Below are 20,167 nucleotides of genomic sequence, written 5' to 3'. Positions count from 1 at the left end.
TTTTGAGGGTTTTATGGTAAAAAAGTAAAAGAGCACAAAGAACTTTGTGAAAGGGTGCATAAAAACATGAAAATCGGGGTTAACTTGAGGAAATATATGGAAGTTTCAAAGCAAGCTTCCATGGGGGGTGCAAAAACGTGGGAAAGGAAGAAGAAGAAGAAGAAGTGTTGGAAATTTGAAGAACCTCTTAGAAACTTAGATATTTATGCTTTATGTTTATCCATTTCTCATGAAATTACCAAAATGCCCTTAACAAGATCATTTTGTCTTTCCATTGCCTTTATACAATCTTTTTACTTCTTTAACACTGAGACAAGGTCCATAAGGGTCTAGAAATGCTCGGGTTCATGAAAAATTAAAAATTCAACTCGAGATGCAAAATGACCGTTTTACCCTTATCGTGAAAATTATCGTTATTTCTATCTTCTTCATCATCTTACCCTTATTCATTCATTCCTTAGGCCTACTTGGACCTTAATAACATTAGAAAATTACTTTTAGGGGCTCACCAAGAGAAATGATGAAATTACCCCTAATCCGTGTTATCGCGTCTACTTCTAGTTACGGGTCTTTAGAGATCGAGATCTCACATTCTCCCCCGCTAAAAGAAATTCGATCCCCTAATTTAAATCCAACTATAAGGTAGCTTACCTCTATACATTAAAGAGGTGTGGATACTTTGTCCACATCTCGTCCTCGATTTCCCACGTTACCTCCTTACTGGTGTGGTTTCGCCATAACACTTTCACTGAGGCTACATCCTTTGAACGGAGCTTTTTGACTTGTCGATCAAGGATAACTACTGATTGCTTCTCATAGGTCAAACCATCTTTCAGCTAGATGGTCTCATACCGTTTTACATGAGATGGATCCGGGTTATACTTCCTAAGCATTGACACATGAAACACGGGGTGAATATTCGAAAGGTCTGGTGGTAATGCCAACTGATATGCTACTGCTCCAACCCTTTCTAAGATCTCAAAGGGTCCTATATACTGAAGGCTCAATTTTCCTTTCTTGTCGAACCTCATTACCCCTTTTGTTGGTGAGACCTTCAAAAATACATGATCCCCTACTTGAAACTCCAAGTCTCTCCATCTGTTATCAACATATGATTTCTGTCTACTTTGTCTGAAAACATCCTCTGTCGAATCATATGTATCTTCTCGGTGGCATCCTGCACCAACTCAAGCCCCAAGAGTTTCCTTTCTCCCACCTCTACCCATCCAATGGGTGACCTACATCTCCGTCCATATAATGCTTCAAATGGTGCCATTTGGATACTAGTTTGGAAACTGTTGTTGTAGGCAAACTCCACTAAGGGTAGATATCAATCCCACTTGACCCCAAGGTCTATTACACAGGCCCTCAACATATCATCCAATGTTTGTATCGTCCGTTCAGATTGGCCATTAGTTTATGGGTGGAAAGCCATGCTAAAATCCAACTTAGTGCCCAACGTTTCCTGTAACTTTTCCCATAACCTACTGGTGAATTATGCTCCTCTGTCAAATACTATAGAAATGGGGGTACCATGCAGCCGTACTATTTCATCCACATAAACTCGAGCGTATTGGGCAGCACCATAAGTAGTCTTAACCGAAAGAAAATGAGCTGACTTCGTTAACCGGTCTACTACTATCTAAATTGAGTCGTAGCCCCCACTAGTTCAAGGCAAACCCATTACAAAGTCCATGGCAATATGGTCCCACTTCCACTCAAGCATTGGTAACAACTGTAGTAGTCCTGCAGGCCTTTGATGTTCTGCCTTCACTTATTGCCAAACCAGGCACTTGGAGACAAACTCAGCTACATCTTTCTTGAGTCTTTCCCACCAACACACCTCCTTCAAATCTTGATACATCTTTGTAGCCCCTAGATGTACCACATAGGCTGCCATGTGCACTTCTTCCAATATTTCTCTCCTCAATCTGTCACTATCGGGCACAAAAAGTCTAGTTCCATACCTTAACACTCCATCTGTGCCCTTAGTAAACATTTTCCCTTTCCTTCCTTGAGGGTCCTCTAAGGCCTTAGCTACGAACTCATCTTTACTTTGTGTTTCTTTAATCCGATCCATTAAGATAGGCCTCACTTTAAAATGTGTTAGCAATGCATTTGCCTCCGAAACTTCCAAATGCACCCCCATGTCTCCCAAACTATGGATCTCCCTAATCAAATATCTCCTATCTGTAGAGATATGTGCCAAACTCTCCATAGACTTTTGACTCAAGGCATTCGCCACTACATTTGCCTTACCGATATGGTAAAGAATAAAACAATCATAATCCTTTAGCAACTCCATCCATCTACGTTGCCGCAAGTTAAGATCCCTCTGCTGAAATATATACTTTAAACTTTTGTGGTTCGTATATATCTCACAAGTCTCACCATACAAATAATGCCTCCAAATCTTTAAGGCAAACACGATTGCTGCCATTTCTAAATCGTGAGGGGGGTAATTCTGCTCATGCCTTTTAAGTTGCCTTGATGCATACGCAATCACCTTCCCATGCTGCATTAGTACACACCCTAAACCAACCCGCGATGCATCACAAAATACTGTATAACCCCCTGTGCTTTATGGTAGGCTTAATACTGGAGCTGTGGTGAGACATGCCTTAAGCTTCTCAAAGCTATCCTCACAAGCATCAGACCACTCAAATTTTGTATCCTTTCGTGTCAGCTTAGTCAGAGGGGCGACTATTTTGGAGAAGTCCTTCACAAATCGACGATAATAGCTTACCAAACCCAAAAAGCTTCTAATCTTTGTAACTGATGTTGGCCTTGGCAACTTTTCCACTGCCTCAACTTTCTTTAGATCAACTTGTACCCCATCCTTGGATACCACATGCCCCAAAAATGCAACTCTTTCAAGCCAAAACTCACACTTGGAGAATTTGGCATACAATCGATGTTCTCTCAAAGTTTGGAGCACTATCTTAAGATGTTGCTCATGCTTTTTTCGGCTCTTCAAGTAGATCAAGATGTCATCAATAAACACCACCACGAACTTGTCCAAATAGGGCTTGAACACTTGGTTCATTAAATCCATAAAGGCCACAGGAGTATTCGTGAGCCCGAACGACATCACCAAGAACTCATAGTGCCCATATCTTGTTCGAAATGTAGTCTTGGGTATATCTTCATTCCGAATTCTCAACTGATGGTACCCAGATCGCAGATCTATCTTAGAGAAGCATTGTGCTCCTTGTAGTTGATCAAATAAATCATCTATTCTTGGAAGGGGATACTTATTATTCACCATCACTTTATTAATCTATCGATAATCAATGCACAGTCTAAGCGACCTATCTTTCTTCTTCACAAATAGCACCGGTGCTCCACATGGTGAGACGCGAGGACGGATGAAGCCTTTATCCAATAAATCTTCTAACTGATCCTTAAGCTCTTTAAGCTCCGCAGGTGCCATCCTATATGGGGGTATGGATATAGGTCTAGTGTTGGGAATCAAATCTATGCAAAATTCAATCTTCCACTCCGGAGGCAAACTTAGTAATTCCTCGAGAAATACATCCCTGAACTCATTCACCACCGACACTTGGCTTATATCTCCAACCTTCGCCTAAGTATCCCTTACCACAGCCAAGTGATATGAACAACCCTGTCTTAATAACCTTCTGGTAGACATGACCGATATCAAATTGGTTGGAGCATTACTCCTATCCCCTTTAATACTAAATGATAGTTCACCAAGAAAATCAAATCTAACCAATTTTTGATAACAATCCACACTGGCATGGCAAGATGATCGCCAATCCATTCCCAAGATCACATCAAAGTCTAAGGTGTTTAACACCACTAGATTCACCAAAGTGTCCTTGTCCTTGACTCGAACTACACAGGACTCATATTCCCATTCGGCCACAAATACCTCCTTTAAAGGAGTAAATACCACTAATTGTTCTTCTTTCCTAACACAATCCTTACCCAAATGAGATGCAAACCATAGAGAAATAAAAAAATGGGTAGCACCAGGATCAAACAATACTCGACCATTCATATTACAAATGCAAAGAGTACTTGAGACCACTTGTCACGACCCAAATTCCAAGCCATGACTGGCGATGGGCCCAATGGACGTAGTCCACTAAGCCCAAGCAAGCTTAATAGTCCGACGTATTCATCATTCCATCATAAACTGCTAAGTCATTTTTTTTTTAACTTAAAATCAAAATAGTAATAGACGTTGCCAACTCGTATTGGCATTTCTCATTTTAGTATATAAATGCATTGTCCGCAACATGTATTCCAATAATGTACATTAGGTTCGCCTATACATCTCAAAAAGAAGACTTCACTTCCAGCGGAGGGACTCGGATGAATGTACAGCTACTGAATGCCGAGACACCTACCCAAAGATGGACACAAGTCTACAAGGATACCTCGTCCTAATTACCGGCTGCCTCGTGACCTGAAAATATGAATTTGAAATGGTGAGTATAAACCCAGTGAGTGAACAAGGAAAGGAACAAGCAACAACAAAGGAAAATTTAAAATCATAATGCACTAGTTTCAAAACAATGCAATTTGGTTCATTCCTAATAAAACCCCTTATTGAGCCCTTAAATAATTAATCATTTGAAAATCATGAACCCATGTGTCACGACCCAGAACTCCCCATCGGGCCCGTGACAACCGCCACGAGGCCTCGACAGACATTCTTCACCTCGAATGCCGATTGAAACCTCGCAAGGCTTAGCATCAACTTCCGCATCTCCCCGGTGAGCAACAATTATTAAATCTCGTATTTCAAAAAAATCATAAGTCATTTTCAAATAAGAACAATAAAATATTATTTTTTGGCTCACAGGGGTATTTTCGTAATTTTTCATCAAAAATCTCAAAACTTGCTAAAAATGTAGTAGATAAGCAAAAAATATATATTTAATGATTTAAAAACAATTAAGTATCTAAAACGTTCATTTGAAAGCAAATTATTGACAACTAGTACTATTCAAAAATAATAAATAAGATATTCTATTTTCTCATAAAATAAATTTTTATAGAAATATTCGTAAATAATTTTTCGCACATGAAAGTAAAATAAAAATTATATGAATAGAAATACAAATAACCAAAATATAAGTTTTGATCTGCACTGACACGTGGGCTCCAATTGACCAAGAGGATGTAAGACTGTGAACTCTTACTTTTTATAATGCAGTTCCGAGCTTAGTTCTCGTCCTACTCGACTATCTACAAACTGTCCTGAACCTGAAAAATGCATAGGAAGAAGGGGTGAGATTTTATAATCCCAGTGAGTAAACAGATACCATCAAAAGTATCTAAAGTCGAGTAAATGGAGACAATTAAAACAAGTCATCATACTGTAATTTCATTACCTTTCAGTTCATTTCAACCAAATAAAATCAATCCATATAAATCGAGTAATCAACTTGGCTTATGAATTTCTTAAAACTTTGGCTCGTGCCAAAACTCATACTCAGTGATACCTTGCGCAAGGCATCCAACCGAGTCCGCCAAGGCTGTTAAAATTTCATATACACTTAAAACATATTTTTAGTTTGAGAAAAATACAGTCGTTCCTTGGCGTTGGCTGAGTTCCCCTTCACGTGGTGGTTTAGCGTGAAGTGAACCCTAAGCTTTACCCCAGGAGATACCCTACGCGCCTCTCCGTTCGAGGTAATAATATAATGGAGTTTACCGTGCCCCTCTAATAGGCTGGTCCACGGAACCCCCTCTGCAGTAAATAATTAATATATACTCCACCAATTCAATAAAATTCATTCTAGCATGGCATGGCAATTTATCACAATCTAGCCTCTCAAGGCTGAATACACAATACAAATAATTCTGACACCAAAATCAATTTAGCCATTCATGCTCATATATTGTCATAAGCCATTCAATTTAAAACCATAAATTTACAACACAAGCAGGCAGTCTCCAATTACTCTATTTTCAAAACCAATATTCGATTTTCTAGAAAATTTATAAAATCATTTTATAAAATTACAATTTCTCTTAAAACATAGCAATTTACCATTTAAACCCATTTTTCATAAAATCACACAGTTGTATAAAACTACTCTAGATAATTAAGACGATAATAAGTTTACTCACAGTATTAGGAGTAGAAATACACTTATCTTCCGCCTTTGGGTGCAGTCCCTTACCCGAAATAATTGACTCACCACCTATCCATAATCCATGACACAAAATTCAATAAATTGTGTCAATTTATCATAAATTATTTCAGGCTCTTATCCATGCGTATGCACTAGATAGGATTTGAAATGTCTAGACAATCGCTTAATTGCGGTGTCCGACCTAACTCGCCTATACACGGTGTAAATTCTTAAAATCCCCAATTCGACTCCAATTCCATCCATTTCAATTTCAATTATCCAATTATATCCACAATACCTCAATGACTGTGAATTTGGTCCAATTTATCAGTCCGGACTATAAATTACGCTTTTACCCCTAGTGGGTAAAAATTTTAATTTATTACACCGAAAATTCTCATTTAATTTCCAACCTCATAATTCATCATTTTTCCACCCAATTCTCTTAAAATAAAGTCAACCTCATCCTCACATACCATTGGCTAGATTCGGCCTAGGGAAATTCATGGAGAAGATAAATATTTTTCTTGTTGTTTTACTCATAAACATGCTAAACTAACACTAAACACTAACATAGCTCAAAATCAAATTTATCTAACAACTTTCTCTCTCTAAACCCATATGACCAGAATTCAAATCATCCTCAAATCACATGATTCAACCATGAAAAATGATGGAAAATGCATGGGAAAGGTAAAGCACAAGACAAATTTAAGAAATGTTACCTTTTTTCACTTGATTTTTGAATTTCCACCTATTTTCCCTTTAAATTTCTTGGCTAGGGTTTTATTTTCTCCTTTCTCTCTCTTGTTTCTTTCTTGGCCGAATGTTGAAGAAGAAGAATGGGTTATGGGCTGATTTTTTTATGCCTTTTTATTGTTTAATAAAATAATATTATTTTATTCATATTTTAAATATTTTATTAATCCATTTTTTTTTGAAGCCATCCACTTGTCCTACTTTTTCCACCATGCATTCCCTTTGACTTATCCAAGTCTTAAGTGAAATTTTCAGATTTTTCCAAAGTTTTGGTGGAGCAAATTTTTCAAAATTACACTTTTGCCCCTGAACTTTTCAAAAATTACATTTTTACCCCAAAAATTGAAAATTTGCCATAATGCATAATTTGCACTCCTCATACTCATTTCACACTCCAAATAATTAAATTTGATCAAAATCCTTTCAAAAATTAAATTTTCGATTCCATATGGTAAAATTACCATTTTACCTTTTTACTCCAAATTATACTGAAATTAAAATTTTTCACTCCTAAACTTCAAATCTTACTCCAATAGGTCAAATTATATTCCAATAAGTCAAATGGGGCCAAAAAAATCTTTTCTAAAATTCTCATTTTGTCCTCAAGTGGCAAATGATCATTTTGCCCCTAGATAGCGAAAATTCCGGTTTGACTCCAAATTGATCGTCAAACTCCGAATTACCATATTAAACCATTCTGTGAGTTTAAAATTCTTAATTTCATCATAAATTCTCTATTTGATCTAGTTCGAGGTTTAAATCAACTTTGTTGTACCTCTAGGTACAATACCGACTTTTGTAAATTTTTTTCGGGACTCTCCTAGCATGCAAACATGCTATCCATCACGTGTATGTCATGATAAATATTTTTATAGAGTCGGGCTTGTCATCTTCTCCCACACTTGAATCAACCATATGATCTTTCTTCTTGACTGATTTCGACATCCAGCTAAATATTAATATTTTAAAAATTTTATCTTGTCTCCTTGGTACATAAAATACCTTATTATGCCTCACTTGACTTCTGAATCGCCTTTTATCTCACAAATTCTCCTCTGATAAAATTATTATTATTTTATCGTTATTTTCTCACTTATGAAATTTTTTATCCTAAACTACTCCTTTCGTCTTTTATCACTTTTAAACATTTTAATTGACCTCAAATTGCATTCGATCAACTTTATTTATCACTATATCAAAGTATGGGGTATTTCACCATACATAGCGAATCATTTGAAGAATGAAAGCTTCAATATTGCGCAAGCAAGTCAAATACAACAACGAATCTTCGCTGCAGCGGAAAGGCATTCTCACTGCAGCGTAGCTGCAGTGAGAATGAATTTTGGTTGCAGCGACGTTGGAATTTAGTTATTAACCGAACGAGGGTTTCTCAATTGGCCGAAGGTTTCTCACTAAACCTCCTCATTTTAAACTTAACTCTTTTAATCCTTAATGTTGGAAGCCCATGCTCCCATATGGTAGCAAAGAAGTGAAAGATAGGGCAGCAATTGGACAAGATAAGAGACCAAAATAGAAAGTTTTTCGCTATAGCGAGATTCAATCTCGCTGTAGCAAAATTTCTACCCAGAAACAGAATGTTTCTCGCTGCAGTTAGATTCAATCTCGCTATAGCAAAATTGCAACCCAGAAAACAGAAAGTTTCTCATTGCAGCGAGAATGCATTTCACTGCAGCGAGAAGCTACAGTGTCATTCTCGCTGTAGTAAAAATGCATCCTCGCTGCAGCGAGTTTTCGGCCAGTGTACCCCTCCAAATCTGAGAGTTTCTCGCTACAGCGAGAATCATTCTCACTGCAACGAAATACAGGGCATCAATGCAAAATTTACCTCTCTCCCAAAGGAAAAACCACCCTGCCAAAAGGTCCAAACCAACATGAAAACACATAACAATTTCTTAAGGTTTAACATGTCAAGTTTCACATGCATTACAACCATAACCCATTATCCATCAATTTCCTATAACACACATATTTACATATATATATATATATATACATATATACCCATCATCATCATCACACCATCCCATCATCATCATCACCAACTCATGCGCACTCCCTACTCGCACATAGTCTAGTCAATATAATTACACAACATTATACTCAAGCATATATGTATATCAACATAATGCAGCCACATAGAAATTTATAATAATCACATTTCATAACATAAACTTTTTCTCAAAAGCTTGTTCCCAAGGCATTCATTTTCATGAAAATTTGTATAAAACCATTAAAACACTTTGTCAAATCCATCATATTCCCAAAATCAGTTTTGAAGGTAGTCCACTCACCAATTGATTGTAAAACTTTTAATTGACTCAAATTCCCTTAATGATCCAATTGGAATGATGGTGCTTCCTTAAAAACCTAGGATCACATTAACATAAACAATAGATTAATTTACACACTATGAACTCTAAAAGCTGTCTCTTAGCTAGTTTTCAATTGCCACTTTAAATGGCTATCTATGTTCACTATCTTAATCACTAAAAAGTAATGAACATACTAAACAATAAAACAACTCATAAATAACAATTACTAGCCATTTTCTACAGCTAAAAATCAAACTTGATGCATCACTCACCCTAAGGTTCTTTGTAGTTGGATTCTCTTTCAATAGCTTCCAAATCAATGGAGTGATTCTCTCTTTCTCTCTCTAAAATGCCCAACTAGTGAGAGAAAGTATGAAAACAAGATATTTCAAGGTTTTTGAAGTGAAAAGATGAAATAGCACAAGGGTTTATGGAAGGGTGCACCAAAAGCATGAAAATTGGAGCTAGAGACAGAACGTTGTGGAAGTTTGAAAATCAAGCTTCCCTGGAGTTTGAAGAAACGTGAGAAAGGAGAAGGGAAGAAGAAGACCAGCTGTTGGAAAATTCAAAAAGCTGCTAGAAATTCAAGGTATTTATAGGCAATCTTATCTTTTCCTTTAAAATTACGAAAATGCCCCTTGAGGGTGCAAAAATGTGGGAAATGAAGAAGAAGAAGAAGTGCTGGAAATTTGAAGAACCTCCTAGAAACTTAGATATTTATGCTTTATGTTTATCCATTTCTCATGAAATTACCAAAATGCCCTTAACAAGGTCATTTTGTCTTTCCATTACCTTTATACAATCTTTTTACTTCTTTGACACTAAGACAAGGTCCATAAGGGTCTAGAAATGCTCGGGTTCATGAAAAATTAAAAATTTCAACTCGAGATGCAAAATGATCGCTTACCCCTATAGTGAAAATTATCGTTATTTCTATCTTCTTCATTATCTTACCCTCATTCATTCATTCCTTAGGCCTACTTGGACCTTAATAACATTAGAAAATTACTTTCAGGGCCTCACCAGGAGAAATGATGAAATTACCCCTGGTTTGTGTTATCTCGTCTACTTCTAGTTACGAGTCTTTAAAGGTCGACATCTCACACATTCTCACTGCAGTGAGAAATAGAACACCAAGAAGAAAGTTCTCATTATATCAAGAAAAGGCCATCCTACTGCAATGACAAAATCAACTTGAAAATACTTAGCAATTTCCAAGGTTCAACATGCAAGATTTCACATACATTACAACCATATACCATATTCATGAACTTTCTATTGCATAAATATATATATATATATATATATAAATATATATACATATATAAACACCAATACCACCACTGCCTCACCCAGCTCATGTGCAACCCCCACATCGCGCACATAGCTGAAGTCATCGTGTGCATCCCTCACATCATGCACTGCTAATACCGCCATGTGCATCCCCCACATCGCGCACAGGCAATATCATCATCCACACTTCCGCACCCGTCATCGCTGGCATGTGCATCCCCCACATCCCACATACACACAGTTATATTTATTACACAATATTAACTATTGATACATAACATATATATGTATATATATATATATATATATATATATATATATATATCAGCATCTTATAAGAGCACAAGGATTCATCATATTGGACACTCACCACATAAAACATTTTAATAAAGGCTTGTTCCCATGCATAATCTTTAAGGAAAAATCAAATAAAAATCATTCACATGCTTCATCCCAATACTAATACATTTCCCAAAATATTTTAAATGCAAGTTCACTCACCTTGGTGGATTTGTAATTGAATTTTTTTTCAAAATTCTTCCAAGCTAATAAGGGAAACCACTCCCTCTCTCTCTACACGTCTAACTAGTGAGTGAATGTACTTAAGAAAGACTTTTAAATTTTGTTGAGGTGTAAAAGTGGAAGAGCATGAAAAACCATATGAAAGGGTATTGAAAAACATGAGAAATAAAGCTAATTTGGGGAAGTTTTAAAGGTTTCAAACGATACTTCCATGAAAGGTGCAAAGAAACATGGAATGGAGAGGAGGATAGGAGGAAGAAGAAGAAAAGAAGCTGCTGGAAAACTGAAGAAAAGCTACTAGAGATTAGATATTTATAGTTAAAGTTTAACCAATTTTCATACAATTTACAATAATGACCTTAACAAGGCCACTTGTCTTCCTCCTTTCCTTTATGCACTCTTTTTACTCCTTTAACACTGAGACAAAGTCCATAATAGTCTAAAAGTACTTGAGTTTACGAAAACTTAAAAATTTAGGCTTGAGATGCAAAATGACCATTTTACCCCTATCATGGAAATTATCAGTATTTATATCTTCTTCATTTATTTTACCCTCATTCATTTATTCCTTAGGCCTACTTAGACCTTAATAATGTCTGAAAGCCTACTTCTAGGGGCTCACCATGAGAAATGACGAAATTACCCTTGGCCCATGTTATCGCGTCTACACCTAGTTATGGGCTTATAGAGGTCGAGGTCTCACATCTTTTACCTTTGAAATTTTCATCAAATTCAATCAAGCAACCTATTCTACACCAAATATATTGATATCTTCTTGAATGTATCGATACTTTCAAGCATCTATCGATATATTAGAAAAATGTATTGATACATTTCACACAAAAAGCCTCTTGAAGCATTTTGTTTAGAATGTATCGATACTTTCAGCCTAGAACCCAATTTTCTGAGCAAAATCCTCCATTTTTATCATTTTTTAAGTTTCCTTACCTCTTAGGACTTTCTTTAAGGCTTAGCCTTATTCACTAAGCACATTCTCATGCCATCATAGAGTACAAATTATGAACAACGCTCAAACAACATTAGTATGCAACATACCATAAACAAAATAATTATGATCATTCCATTAACATTAAACTCATACCTTTTTATGGTACATCCCTCATCACCTTGGGTCGGCAACGTACTTCTCCATTGCCCTTGGGCATTTATGATGCATCATAGGAGTGAAGTCGTCACTTGCACCCCGTGAGAGTGGAATCAATCACACTCATAGAGTTCTCATAATCGTTGCATTAGGTTTGTGGAATATCTTCACATACAAGCTTATTCATCTTATAATGTTTATGGAAAATACATCATAGACATAATCTCATGGCATTCATCATGCTTTCTAAATCATCTTACATAGTATATGGAATATGCATCATATCTAAATCTCATGGCATTTATCATGCATACTTAATCACCTCATATGGTATATGAAATTTAAATTATATACACAATCTTGGAGTATATATCATGCATACTTAATCATCTCATATGGTATATGGAATTTATATACATAATCTTATGGCATTCATCATACCAAACATGCACATTATAACATCTATAAATAAACAGACAATATCTCGTACCCACACTAGTCCAAAAATCGAAGTAATTGAGTGGATTTCAAACATAAGATGTTTGTCCCCCTTGTTGAAAATTAATACATAATAGAATATTTACCTACACAGTAGATTCGTAAACAATTTGAAAATCATTGTTTCAATTATATCACAATCATATCAAGTTAAAAATGCAAACATATAAAGCATAGTAAAATAGAAGCTATGGCCAAGATGAATAAACCCTAACTAGCAGAGCAAAGTGTTAAAACCACAAATCATGTCAAGACATGCAAACCTAAGTGCAACAAAAAATGAAAAGAAAAATATTCCAGTTCTTCCTCTTTCATAACAAAAAAAGAGATCATAGATCCTAAATATTTTAAGGCAAGAGCAAAACACGACAAAGAAACCAAACAAGATGAGAGAATGAATTAAAGAAACAATACCTAAAAACCATAACCAGCAAATTGATGAACAGTGAGAAAAAGCCTAGGCGCAGCCCTAAAGAATATTAGAAAATGAGAAAATGGAAAAGAATGAAAGAAGAAGAAAAATCATGAGAAAATGCCCAAAAAAAACATAACTAGCAAATTCAATGAACAATGAAAAAACCCTAAGAGATAAACAACGAATAAAGGATATGGCAAAGAACAAAGGAAGAAGAAAAATAAAGGGCAAAATGTGAAGAAGAAAACAAAGCACGATGAGAGAATGAGAAAATAAGGAAAAAACCTAAGCGGTAGACAAAACCACAATGTCTGTTCAAGAGCAAAGAAAACCCTAGGTGGTAGCAAATGAAAGGAGAAAATGAAGGAAATAGAAGAAAGAAAAGGAAAGGAAAAAAAGAGTACAAAGATAAAATACCCTTGACATTTGGATTGAAGAGACGGAAACACCCTCCATATCATTAATGAAAAGCTCAAACCACCTTTTGGATTTCATAAAATCACATGACCACATGTAAATGATAAGAAAACCCTAAAAAACCCTTGAAATCTTAGCAAATGATATAGACACGTGTTGTGCTCTGAGGGCTATACATAGGCTAAAATAAATATATTTTATATTTAAAAAGATGGAAAAGTCACTAAAAAAAAGATAGAAAGAAAATTGAAGGGAAATGTTTCGTGGTTTAGCTTAGTGTAATTGTTTCCACTGTTTGGGTCCGAATCACAATCCATGCGTCCAAACAAAAAGGCCCAGAAAAGCCCCGTTCCCGTTTTCAATATAGTTTTCCATTCTTTCTTTTTCTCTCAAAATTTCACAGTTTCAGAGCTGATCTCTAGCCTAGCCGTTACCAATCTCCCTTTCTCTCTCTCAGGTGCTTGAAATTTCTTAATCTATTCTTCAATTGTCAGCCATTTTGTCGTTTCTCAAATTTATTATATAATCTTCAGATCTGTTTCGTGTATGGTAATTTAAGTTTAATTTAGATTCATGGTTTCTAGACTGAAGTTCTTGTAGATATGACATGAATCCATTTTCGAATTATTTATGCTGGATTGTTTTCTTTCTTTCTTTCTTTTTTTGTTTGAGAAAAGTTGGGTTTTTTTCTTATGCTCTAAATTAATTGGATTCTTTTTTATATTGTTATGATTTCTGGGATTGATTTTGTTTGGTCGGTGTCTCTTAAATTTTTGTGTTGTTTCCGTTTAATTCTTGAAAATCTGTTTCTTTTCATTTGGGATCATAAATCCTTTTGAGATGAGTATCATTTGTTGCATCTTCAACGTTGCTATGAAGCCAAATTGTGCATTTTGTTATTCAAGGGAGTTAAAAGTTTAAACTTTTTAATTCTTGAAAATATTTGTTGTTTCTGTATCCAAAGACGCTCTTTTGTTGAAGGAAAGGCTAGTAGCGAAGGAATAATCAAACATAGCCTTAGTGATTTCTTACTAGTTAGAAATGCTCATGATATTACCTATTAGATTGCTATTGCATGTAAAACAGTTTATGAATTACTTGAAATTACTTGGGTGGTTTAAATATTATTGATCAATGTCTATTTGATATGACTTTGGATATTCAAATTTGAAGATACAAGGAGCTGCTAGTTGGAGTTCAAAAGATGCCTGCACAGAGAATTGAGACAGGTCATGAGGACACAGTCCATGATGTAGCCATGGATTATTATGGAAAGCGTTTGGCGACTGCCTCATCTGATACTACCGTTAAGATCATTGGTATAACCAGCTCTGGTTCTCAGCAACTTGCTATTCTTCATGGCCATAAAGGACCTATTTGGGAGGTTGCTTGGGCACATCCCAAGTTTGGATCGGTCCTTGCATCTTGTTCTTATGATGGCCAGGTGATAATATGGAAGGAAGGTAATCCAAATGAGTGGGTTCAGGCTCAAGTTTTTAATGATCATAAGTCATCTGTGAACTCGATTGCATGGGCACCCCATGAACTTGGCCTTTGTTTGGCTTGTGGATCTTCTGATGGGAATATCTCAGTCTTCACTGCCAGGGCTGATGGTGGTTGGGATGCCACCAGGATTGACCAAGCTCACCCTGTTGGAGTGACCTCAGTTTCATGGGCACCATCAACAGCACCAGGTGCTTTAGTTGGATCTGGTCTACTGGATCCCGTTCAGAAGCTGGCTTCTGGCGGGTATGACAATACCGTGAAAGTCTGGAAGCTGTATAATGGGACTTGGAAGATGGACTGCTTTCCTGCCCTCCAGATGCATACTGATTGGGTAAGGGATGTTGCTTGGGCACCCAATTTGGGGCTTCCAAAATCCACCATTGCAAGTGCTTCTCAGGATGGGACAGTTGTTATATGGGCTTGTGCTAAAGAAGGGGAACAATGGAAGGGTAAGGTTTTGAAGGATTTCAAGACCCCAGTTTGGAGGGTCTCATGGTCACTGACTGGGAATTTACTGTCTGTTGCCGATGGGAATAACAATGTAACCTTGTGGAAAGAAGCAGTTGATGGTGAGTGGCAACAAGTGAGTACTGTTGAACCATGAATTTCAGATTTTTTGCTTCATCTCTCTACAGTCATTTTAATATTTTTTTGGACTTGTCAACTTCAAGTCTATCAGTCTGTTATTATTATTTTCTAATTGATTTTTGTTTGAGTACTTCAAATGTGTTGGATTGTTGTAATTTTTTCTTGGCAAACACTGAGGTCAAAGAATGATGGTTAATTAGTCTTATAACATTTCTTTGCTATCAAATTTTATCATTTGTCATATGTTTTTAACCATTTTATTCTAGTTATTGGAAAGGTTTAAAATTGATACTTGCTATGCTAGGATGCTTTGATGCTTTTGTTTTAGATAGGTTACACTTTACGCAATCTCAGCTTCATTAAGAGTAAATCTTGAGCATGGTTTATTTATTCTGAAGTGAGGGTTCTAGCAAGCATCTATATCATAGTCCTTGACAGTCTTAGCTCATGCTGTAGTTGAATGTTGGGATGATGCAGTTGCAGAAAGGCATTCACCCTCACCCTTGCCACGCAGAGCATGGGGATGATCTATGATCTTCTTGGTAGAAATTGGAAAATGAATATAATTAGAGGTCATAGCGAAGGTGTTGCTGCTCTTGCACACCTCCTGAAGCCATTGTTGATACCCAGACCAATATTTTCAATTCCATGAACAGTCCAATAAGTATGGGTTGTGAGTACGTGATGAAACTAACTACTACCCTTTTACATTTAGATAGTTAGGGAAGAGATTCGATGCTTATTAAAAAAAATAAAATAATCAATGAGCAACATCCAAGGAATCGCAAGGGCAACCGAGTCTTTGTATTGTGACCTTGTGTGGTTTTTTATTCCCAAATTTTTAACTTGAGAGCAGCAGCAAGCACGTGAAGAGGTGAAAGTAAAACAGATTCAGTCTCGAGAGTCGAGGCCGGCCGGCGCCTTTCTATCCAAAGCTGTCACTTCTCCTTTGGCGCCACCCCTTTTCACTAACATGAAATTTCAGTTTTGCCCCTTAAAATGCTTTTTATCCAATAAAAATTCTAATATTTCGAAGAATTATAAATTCAAATATTACATGTTCCAACACTTGCATCCAAATGTTTAACCCTTGACAATTCCATTCTTTTCATTTTAGTCAAGAAGCCCAAATAGACGGCCCAATGGCAAAAGAGTAATTTCAGAGCATAGCGCGGTTCAAGATCTCAATTTGAATTCGCGCGACCCACAGCCAACGTAAAATAAAACAAACTAGATCTGATTTCACATTTGAATTCCCAAACCCGCCAACCAACTCTTCTCGCTCTTTTCTTCTCTTTCTCACAAACCAAACACAAAACACGATTCCAGTTTCTCTTCTCTTGATTCTCGGGTAAACGTCCATGTCTTCGTTTCTTTCTCGAGAATCTGAACCCAATTCACGTACTTTTTACTGCCGCAAAGAGAAATCTCTCGGCCTTTTATGCTCCAAGTAATTAAATCTTTCCTCAACTCCTTGAAGCTTCTCAGATTTCATCTTGCTCAATTTTTAAGCTCTTTTAATGTGTTTTCCTTATTTTCTGTATATCAGCTTCTTGGCGTTGTATAACCATGACAGCATTCAAACGATTGGACTTGACGATGCCGCTTCAAAATTAGGTCCTTCATCCATTTTCTATTCATTGCTGAGAAAATATATATCTTTTAATTTGTGTTTACCAAAGTTGGATATATTTTGGATTTTGCATTAATTACAATTGATTAGTTAAGTTTTAAGCTTGAAATTCGATTGCAATTATTAATTTGCTTTATTGAAAATGTTTTGGATATTCCAGGAGTTGAACGTCGTCGTATATATGATGTAGTGAATATATTGGAGAGTATTGGAGTAAGATACATTTTTTTTTTTTACCATTTATATATTTCTTTTTATCGGTATACTTGTTGTATGGAATAGCTTGAGCAGGCTTTGTCCTTTGTTTGTCTAGGTTGTGGCGAGAAAAGGGAAGAACCAATACTCATGGAAGGGTTTTGGAGAAATTCCGAGGGCTTTGGAGAAGCTTAAGGTAGAGTTTAAATTTCTATTTTTCATTTCACTTCACAGTTTTGTTTTTGAATAAATTATTTTGAAGTTGAAGGACCTGAACTGTCATGTTTTCTGCTTACAGGAAGAGGCTCTGAAAGAGAATTTTTATATTTCTGGTTGCAACAAATCATTAAGGGTAGAGTTCTTGTTTTAGTTCCCTTACTCCATGGGTTTGTTGAGAAAGTTTTAGTCCCAATCAAACTTCAAAGTAATTTGATCTTTCAATGACTGGAACTGAGACTGTTGTTAACATATCTTAGTGATCTAATATAAGTGGGAAACTAGATCTAATATATCTTACAATCTAGTTTGATTCAGTTTAATGTCTTTAATTTGAACTAAAATTGTAAATCTTTAAGGAGTGTACAACTTTGTTTTTTCGACATTTTTTTTGAAAGGTTTTTCTACATTTTCTAATAGAGGCCTTATCAACATTCTGCTCTTCCTATGTTTTATTTAGTTGGACTATTTAATTTGCTCAGGTCTTAGATGAAAATGGAAGTAGAGGGTCCTTTAACTTGAAGATTGATGGGCAAGATAATCCTTCAGAATCATCAAAACATATCGGTAATAAAACCTTTTTTGTTCTGTTCTTGTCCTTTGATATGTTAATATATCAATTGCAACACAGATTATTGCTCACGTACAGTCATTCATGCATGGAACACGATTATTGTAAAGAATTTTCATTTTTAATTATTTCTATCTATTTACTCAGCATTACCATTTGGATGCTTAGATACCAAAAGAGAAAAATCTCTTTGGCTTATCACGCAGAACTTTGTCAAGCTTTTCCTTTGTTCAGATGTAAGACAACTTCTTTTCAATGTGGGTTTGTGGTTTATGAATTGTTTGTTAGTCCTGTCTGGTGAATATCTGATTTCTTTTCTACAGGCTGAAATTATCACTCTTGATAGTGCTGCAGTTGCTTTGCTGGGTGATGTCCACAATTCAACTGCTATGAGAAGTAATTGAACAAACCATCATTAGCGTCATATCTGAAATTTTACACTGCCAATCACTTATGGTCTTTTCTTGTAACAATTTTGCAGCAAAAGTTAGACGATTGTATGACATTGCCAATGTGTTTTCTTCCATGAATTTAATTGAGAAGGTATGGTAATGTCGCAAAAAGTATATCCAAATCCAGCCCCGAAAGCAACCTAAAATTTGTGTATTGCTCCTTACTAGTACTTTATTTGCTCGATGGATTTCAGACCCACCACCCCGAGAGCAGGAAACCGGCATTTAGGTGGCTGGGATGGGGAGCCAAACTTCGTAATGGATCAACGACAGCTTTGGCTTTGAATGAATCAAAGAAGAGGATGTTTGGGACTGAGATTACAAACCACAGTTTAAAGAGAATGAAGGCAAACTCCTCAGTTCATCGGAAGTTAAACCAGAAGGAAAATATGGCAATGCACATTAAACACGAGTGTGTAGAAAATGATAACAAAATGAAGCAGCATCTAAAGCAGAGCTCCAGAGGTTTTGTGTTCGGCCCTTTTACTCCTGGCGTTATGCCCACAGGATACAAAAATGAGAGACCAGTTGGGGACTGGGAGAGCCTTGCTTCTACGTATAAACCTCAATATCTTAATCAAGGTACCTTCTTTGATTCATTGCTTAAAATACACATTATTGACCACGCATGATTAATAAGTGGCGCAGCAAAATTCTGGCACCATTTTGATGGTTGATTAAGCACAAAAAGGATTCCAGCAACTTCTCTTGCAGCCACTTTTATTCCCACCAATGAGAGCTATCTTTTGTCATAGTTCATGGTGATTGGACAAGAAAAAAAAGGTTGAAATTCTTAGTAATCCGTTTCGATAAAATAACTCATCAATCACAGTGTTTACCCTCAGAACATAATGGAATCTGTTACCGGATTGTTCTTCTGTCTTGCATGTCATGTGTCGTCATATTATACTCCAAACTATGGCCATTGTAATTGTATGATATGGTTCTGTTAATGGTATTGCAGCTCTTAGTGACCTCTTTGCTCATTACATGGAAGCATGGAAGTCTTGGTATGCAGAAGTTGCTGGAAAAGGAGAAACTCATTTTAGTCCCTGATCCTCTTCTCTGCTTTTCTAACTCAGGATCACCAAACACACCAGTTCAAAATGGAAAGCAAACATTTTTTACAGGTCTATGACACTTTGTTGGATGTATTTTCTCAATCCAAGCCTCTCCCGTAATTAATTAATCATAACCTTTCACTTGATGCATTTCCTAATTCTCTCCGTGAGCTTGCAGCTCCCCCCGTTACGTCTTTCATTTTTTCTCGTTAGAAACTTGAACATGCCACAAGTTCCTGACTTAAGTTTTGTATCTAAGTTACAGATTAAAGAAAGAAGAGAATTATTGTGAATTTGACGGGTTTTTTTTCTTTTTTTGTTACATTAGAGAAGTGATGGATTGAACTTCTTTTCCAGGTTCCTAAACAATTTGCACTGAGATTTGTGTTTCCCCCAACTTTTGTTAATGAATGGTCTCCAATTCCTTTGTTCGGTAGTCGTTTTGTTTGTTTTTTCTTCTTTTTCAGGACAGCATGCAGTGCACATACAT

At 36.2% G+C, this 20,167-nt stretch overlaps 1 protein-coding gene, 1 long non-coding RNA gene and 1 pseudogene across 6 annotated transcripts; 2 read left to right on the top strand and 1 right to left on the bottom strand.

Annotated features, from left to right (window-relative positions):
* Nucleotides 1–9,097: 9,097 nt before the first annotated feature.
* Nucleotides 9,098–13,432, bottom strand: LOC148763119 (uncharacterized). Its single transcript, XR_016025923.1, has 2 exons — nucleotides 12,123–13,432; nucleotides 9,098–9,260 (listed from the first exon to the last, which is right to left on the bottom strand). It is a non-coding gene; the product is annotated as an uncharacterized LOC148763119 (long non-coding RNA).
* A 337-nt stretch (nucleotides 13,433–13,769) lies between these two features.
* Nucleotides 13,770–15,775, top strand: LOC18601336 (protein transport protein SEC13 homolog B pseudogene; annotated as a pseudogene). The gene is made up of 2 exons (XR_016026044.1): nucleotides 13,770–13,912; nucleotides 14,629–15,775. The product of XR_016026044.1 is annotated as a protein transport protein SEC13 homolog B pseudogene (transcript).
* An 859-nt stretch (nucleotides 15,776–16,634) lies between these two features.
* On the top strand, nucleotides 16,635–20,056 carry DEL2 (DP-E2F-like 2). Of its 4 annotated transcripts, none has more exons than XM_018118776.2 (11): nucleotides 16,636–16,999; nucleotides 17,099–17,166; nucleotides 17,343–17,395; nucleotides 17,496–17,573; nucleotides 17,676–17,729; nucleotides 18,076–18,160; nucleotides 18,312–18,400; nucleotides 18,488–18,560; nucleotides 18,646–18,707; nucleotides 18,811–19,198; nucleotides 19,581–20,056. In XM_018118776.2, exons 1-11 carry the CDS (start codon nucleotides 16,911–16,913, stop codon nucleotides 19,670–19,672), a joined length of 1,131 nt encoding a protein of 376 aa, XP_017974265.1. In that variant the 5' UTR covers nucleotides 16,636–16,910; the 3' UTR covers nucleotides 19,673–20,056. The 4 variants fall into 4 exon arrangements, with proteins under 4 accessions (XP_017974267.1, XP_017974265.1, XP_088661305.1 ...); XM_018118777.2 differs by having other exon boundaries at nucleotides 16,638–16,999; nucleotides 18,333–18,400; XM_018118778.2 differs by lacking the exon at nucleotides 17,676–17,729 and having other exon boundaries at nucleotides 16,635–16,999.
* The last annotated feature ends 111 nt before the right edge of the window (nucleotides 20,057–20,167 follow it).

Source organism: Theobroma cacao, chromosome 4 (assembly GCF_053813885.1).
Source record: "Theobroma cacao isolate CCN51 chromosome 4, ASM5381388v1, whole genome shotgun sequence".
Lineage (NCBI taxonomy): Eukaryota > Viridiplantae > Streptophyta > Magnoliopsida > Malvales > Malvaceae > Theobroma > Theobroma cacao.
This window is presented reverse-complemented; position numbering and strand designations above follow the sequence as displayed.